A 1,476-nucleotide genomic window follows, 5' to 3' on the forward strand; every position below is an offset into this window, starting at 1 on the left:
ACAGCACAAGCGAGGGGAGAGGCAGGCAGAGGGAGAGGGACAAGCAGACTCCCTCCTGAGTTGGGAGCCCAACACGGCTCAGTCCCAAAACCCTGAGATCACGACCTGAGCCTAAGTCAGATGCTTAACCAACTGAGCCACCCAGGTGCTCCTTTAAGATTTTATTTTTTTTTTAAAGATTTTATTTATTTATTTGAGAGAGAGAGAGAATGAGAGATAGAGAGCATGAGAGGGAAGAGGGTCAGAGGGAGAAGCAGACTCCCTGCCGAGCAGGGAGTCTGACGTGGGACTCGATCCCAGGACTCCAGGATCATGACCTGAGCCGAAGGCAGTCGCTTAACCAACTGAGCCACCCAGGCGCCCAAGATTTTATTTTTAATAACTTCTTTTTAAAGATTTTATTTATTTATTTGTCAGAGCGAGAGCGAGCACAAGCAGGGGGAGCGACAGGCAGAGGGAGAAGCAGGCTCCCTGCTGAGCAAGGAGCCCGATGTGGGACTCGATCCCAGGACCCTGGGATCATGATCTGAGCCGAAGGCAGACGCTCAACTGACTGAGCCACCCAGGTGCTCTAAGGTTTCATTTTTAAGTAATCTCTACACCCAGTGTGGAGCTCAAACTCACAACCCCAAGATCAAGAGTGTCACTTGCTCTACCGACCAAAGGTAGCCAGGAACCCCTCTGCAAACCTTAATATATAAAGTGACAGTGAAAACTTTTTCTTTTGCTCTTCAGACGTTTTCAGTGCTTCGATGTGTGGCCTTGTGTGAAGTGCTAATACAGGTCACTTTTTATAAAGGTACTAATAATTTTGTTTACTGTGTCAGGAACAGCACCGAAACATTTCAGCAAAACATCTCCTAAGCCAGGAAGGAGAGCCCCGACCCTGTTTGGATCAGGTCTGCCCCCGAGCCTGAATGATGACTGCAGAGTCAAGGGAAGCCACAGGTCTGTCCCCTCAGGCTGCCCAGGAGAAGGATGGGATTGTAATAGTGAAGGTAGAAGAGGAAGATGAAGAAGACCACATGTGGGGGCAGGATTCCAGCCTGCAGGAGACGCCTCCGCCCGACCCAGAGATTTTCCGCCAACGGTTCAGGCACTTCTGTTACCAGAACACATTTGGGCCTCGAGAGGCTCTGAGTCGACTGAAGGAACTTTGTCATCAGTGGCTACGACCGGAGATCAACACCAAGGAGCAGATCCTGGAGCTGCTGGTGCTGGAGCAGTTCCTTTCCATCCTGCCCAAGGAGCTCCAAGTCTGGCTGCAGGAATACCGTCCCGATAGTGGGGAGGAGGCCGTGACCCTTCTGGAAGATTTGGAGCTTGATCTATCAGGACAGCAGGTAAGAAGAGATGAAACCGATTGTGTGTAAGCAGCGCATGGGCTTTGAGCCTGGAACAAAGAGCAAGTTACAATTTAAAGCTGGCCGTAGGGCGCCTGGGTGGCTCAGTCATTAAGCGTCTGCCTTCGGCTCG

At 50.9% G+C, this 1,476-nt stretch overlaps 1 protein-coding gene across 5 annotated transcripts in view; it reads left to right on the forward strand.

Moving 5' to 3' along the window:
* The window catches only part of LOC112817455 (zinc finger protein with KRAB and SCAN domains 1), a 100,838-nt gene that overhangs the window by 48,357 nt on the left and 51,005 nt on the right, over positions 1 to 1,476 (forward strand). For all 5 annotated transcript variants that reach the window (XM_073884293.1, XM_073884296.1, XM_073884295.1 and 2 more), the window contains one exon: positions 828 to 1,343. In XM_073884293.1, the coding sequence (XP_073740394.1) occupies positions 918 to 1,343 (426 nt within the window). In that variant the 5' untranslated portion in view covers positions 828 to 917. The remainder of the gene's footprint in view (positions 1 to 827; positions 1,344 to 1,476) is intronic.

This window comes from Callorhinus ursinus, unplaced genomic scaffold, assembly GCF_003265705.2.
Source record: "Callorhinus ursinus isolate GAN/ISIS: 27379988/994484 unplaced genomic scaffold, GSC_fseal_2.0 scaffold55, whole genome shotgun sequence".
NCBI lineage: Eukaryota > Metazoa > Chordata > Mammalia > Carnivora > Otariidae > Callorhinus > Callorhinus ursinus.